General features: G+C 48.6%; 1 protein-coding gene across 1 annotated transcript in view; it reads right to left on the bottom strand.

The window, feature by feature from the left end:
* Window positions 1–480: 480 nt before the first annotated feature.
* The window catches only part of Thegl (theg spermatid protein like), a 39,541-nt gene continuing 36,395 nt past the window's right edge, over window positions 481–3,626 (bottom strand). Inside the window, exons 9-11 of the mRNA XM_005359380.2 lie at window positions 2,767–2,898; window positions 997–1,172; window positions 481–681 (exon numbers count right to left, since the gene is read on the bottom strand). Of these exons, the coding sequence (XP_005359437.1) occupies window positions 567–681; window positions 997–1,172; window positions 2,767–2,898 (423 nt within the window). The 3' untranslated portion in view covers window positions 481–566. The remainder of the gene's footprint in view (window positions 682–996; window positions 1,173–2,766; window positions 2,899–3,626) is intronic.

The following is a 3,626-nucleotide window of genomic DNA, read 5'->3' as shown; positions in this document are numbered from 1 at the left end:
CTTTTTTCTGTCCTTCACAGCGAGCCTGGAACAAGGCAGTGGAGACCAGTGAAGATGTTAAGGCAAGCAACAGCTCCCTAATAGAGACTACAAAACCCATTTTGTCTCATCCAAAGAAGCCCTTCGGGTCAGTGTTTTTGCAGATGATGGAGGAAGATAGACAAGGTAACACTGAGACTAACCTCAATTCCCAGGACTTTGTAGAGAAGGGCTGGAGACAGAATGGGAAAGCCAGGGATGGAGGATGAGCAAAACATACAAAAGCGAGAAAGCAAGCCCTCTGCGCAGCACAGCGCAGGAGCTGCCAAGATGCCTGCGTGAGTGGGAGGGATTTCGAAGCAGGCATTGGTTTCCCCTTTATTGCGGGGCAGAGTCCCCTAAGCCAGTAAAGACAAGGAAGATCACAGACAGTGCCTATCTGATGTTCATGGTGGTGTTCCCTGGAACGCTCATATTGGGGAGGATTTGGTAAGATGTAAACACCGAGGCAGGGAATCAAGTCATCTGCTCCGCGTGCCGGATATGGAACTCCATAGCTCGTGTTGACCTCGGGTAGATTGTTGCCGTTAGCGCACAATGGGTTCAGCCAGCTCCTTGACCCTGGGAGAACACTGTGCTCTCAAAGCAGAAGGCTTGACTTTAAAGACGTCTGGGTCGTAATATACAACGTGCACTGAAGCCCTAGAATAGTAGGAAAAGAAATCAATGTGAACTAAGAAGAAAAGAGAAAAGAACTGGTATTTTCCAAGCACACCCCACTCCCGCGTTAAGCACTAGGGTATTATTGTTTGGTTGGGATTTTGTCGTCTCCATTATACAGAGACGCCATTAGCATGATCTAGGGTCTGCATGCTATCACATTCCAAAAGTTTTGCTCTTCCACCCCCTAAAATTTTTTGCCTTTTTGCTTGTTTTTTAACTTTAGATCAACCTCTCCCACCCTTTTCTCTAGACCCCTAACCCTTCCTGTTCCATGTTAGCCTTAAATTGCCATACCTTGTGGGTGGGTTAGCTAGCTCCTGGATTCTGCTAGACACTTGAGAATGGGCGGCGGCATAAGAAACAGGCCATCGGGCATCCCGGACAGGGAGATAATCTTCATGAACAGGTTTAGACTTTGCTAGCTTTATGGTTCGGTCAGTAGCTTTGGCAAGCAGGGCAGCAGGGGCTACCTGTAGCAAAAACAGAGATCCAAATCTCCGTCCCAGAATTCCCCAGGCCTCCCTTGTCTCCTTCTCATTCCTCTCCTACAATACTGTGACTGTACGGACTCCCTGCTGATCTCCTTGCCACCCCCTCGTGGCTCGAGCCATCCAGCCTTCCCGTGATGGCTACTGGAGAGTGAACGGCTCTCAGTGACTCACCTCCATCATCATCCCCACTTCACCATCACTGTTGGGGACTGCAGACCCTCAGACCCTGAATTTTCTGTGACCCCTTGCCTGCCGGAGGAAACAACTTGTTTTCCTATGCTTGCAGCTACTCTGAGCACGAGACCCTCAGGAGTTCCTGATGGTAGGGGAGTGGTTTCTTGCAGCTGAAAAATCCCAAGAGCTAGGGCATGGCCATTAGTCAAGGAGAGCCATATATAAGCTGCCCTGGAACACAGTAAGAGGGGCATTCTTGTTTCAAGGATGACGTGTGTTTCTGTCTATGTGTGTGTGTGTGTATGTGCGCATTTCAATCTCCAGACCCTTGCCTGACTGTGAACCATCACATGGTAGACAGGCGGTATTCATCACAATACTCCACCAGGCAAGGACCTCCTAATGCTAAGGAACACACCTCATTTTGCTGACAGTAGAGTAGGCTCCTTCCTGATCTACAGAGGTCTCATAAACTCTGACTGCCACCCCTCTAACCTCATCTTCCCCCTCCTCATCAGGGACACTGTGACTCTCAGCAGCCTCCATTCTGGCTCTTTCTGCCTCAGGACCTCTTCCTAGTTCTAGTAGAGACTACTAGTTACTACTACTTCCTAGTTCTACTTGAGACTACATCTTTCCTCGTTCTTGACTGAGATACATTTTCCTCGCTTGTCTCTAGATCAGACCCTCAAGGAGGGCTTCCTGACCTGCAGCCCACCCTTCCTAATGTGCCTTCTCTACGGTGTTTATAATCCTGCCGTCTGTCTGTTCGGGACAGCCTTACAAGCCCTGGTGCCCAGCTCATGCGACTCAACTCAACTCTGCCTCAACTCTGAGATCCTCCTGCCTCCGGCTCCTGAGCACTGAGAGAACATGTTTGTGTGCACCTGGTTCATTTAATCATCCTCATAGTATGTATCTACAGTATAAACTCATTTGCCTGCCTATCATCTGCTTTTTCCATTACGATATTTCCAATCTACCTAGGGAAGATTGTTTGCCAGAAACTAATCCAAGCTCTGGTACCTACCTAATTAGGTACCAAATGAGTATATGGTGCCTAACTAGTCTCTTCTTGTCTTACTCTGAAAGGCACGTCTTCCAACGGTCTCTTCACTGTTTCTTTACTGGTGAAATAAGGATGGTGCCTAGCAGCCAGTCCTCACGGTGGGGAGTTCTTGGGAAAGGGCAGACTCACACCCAGCCCGCTAACTTCAAAGTCCATGTTCTTTGCCCTCTACTCTTGTGCCTTTTCCCCTTATCATATCCATCAGCCTCCCTTCCCGCTACAGACCGCTTTCAAGATGGTCTGTTCTGATGATTCCTATGCCTTGTTGAGGCAAAATAACATCTTAGGGGCAATCGGAAAGACAGCCAATGAGTGAGGGGGGTGGCTTACGGGACGGATGGGCAATTCACTCTTTTCTCTCTCGTAACACAGGCCTTCTATCTTGATCCTTGGGTTGGCGAGGTCTACAATCCTTGGACTTGCAATAGCACTTAGGGTAGATAAGGAAATCTTGGTTTCAATCTAGGAGAGAAAAAGGAAGCAGTGTGTAAGTGCCTGTCCTGTTCAGTGTTATAAAATGGGGTCTGAGCTCAGAGCCACCAGGCTTCTCAGCAGCTCAGCAGAAAGGACGGGAATCGCGGTCACCCCTGACAGGATCGGTTTCTATCTCGCTTAAACTGGAGTGTACGTGCTCCAAGCCAGCTTTCCACAGATTCAAGCTTTACATGACAGACGTGGGAGAGACAGTCAACGACACTACATATGAACTCAGAAATAAGCGGCGATGCTGAGCGGTGGACAAAGAGAGTCAGCCCAAGTCTAGTGAAGTGGCTCAGCAGGTAAAGTGTTTGCCATGCAAGCCTGACAACATGTGTTCAGTACCCAGAACTCACATCAAGGTAGGAGGAGAGAACAGGCTCCATGGGATTGTCCTCTTACCTCCACACAGGTGCCACGGCATGGTTGAATGTGCACAGGCACACACACACACAGACACACACATATACACACACACACACACACACACATACACACACACAGAAACACACATACACACACACATACACATGCACACACACAGACACACACAGACACAGACACACACATACACACACAGACACACACACACAGACACACACACATACACATACACAGACACACACACACAGACACACACACATACACAGACACATACACACACATACACAGATACACATACAGACACACACACAGACATACACACATACACA

Source organism: Microtus ochrogaster, linkage group LG1 (genome assembly GCF_000317375.1).
Source record: "Microtus ochrogaster isolate Prairie Vole_2 linkage group LG1, MicOch1.0, whole genome shotgun sequence".
Classification (NCBI taxonomy): Eukaryota; Metazoa; Chordata; class Mammalia; order Rodentia; family Cricetidae; genus Microtus; species Microtus ochrogaster.
Note: the sequence above shows the minus strand (reverse complement) of the source record. Positions and strands in the feature narration are given on the sequence as shown.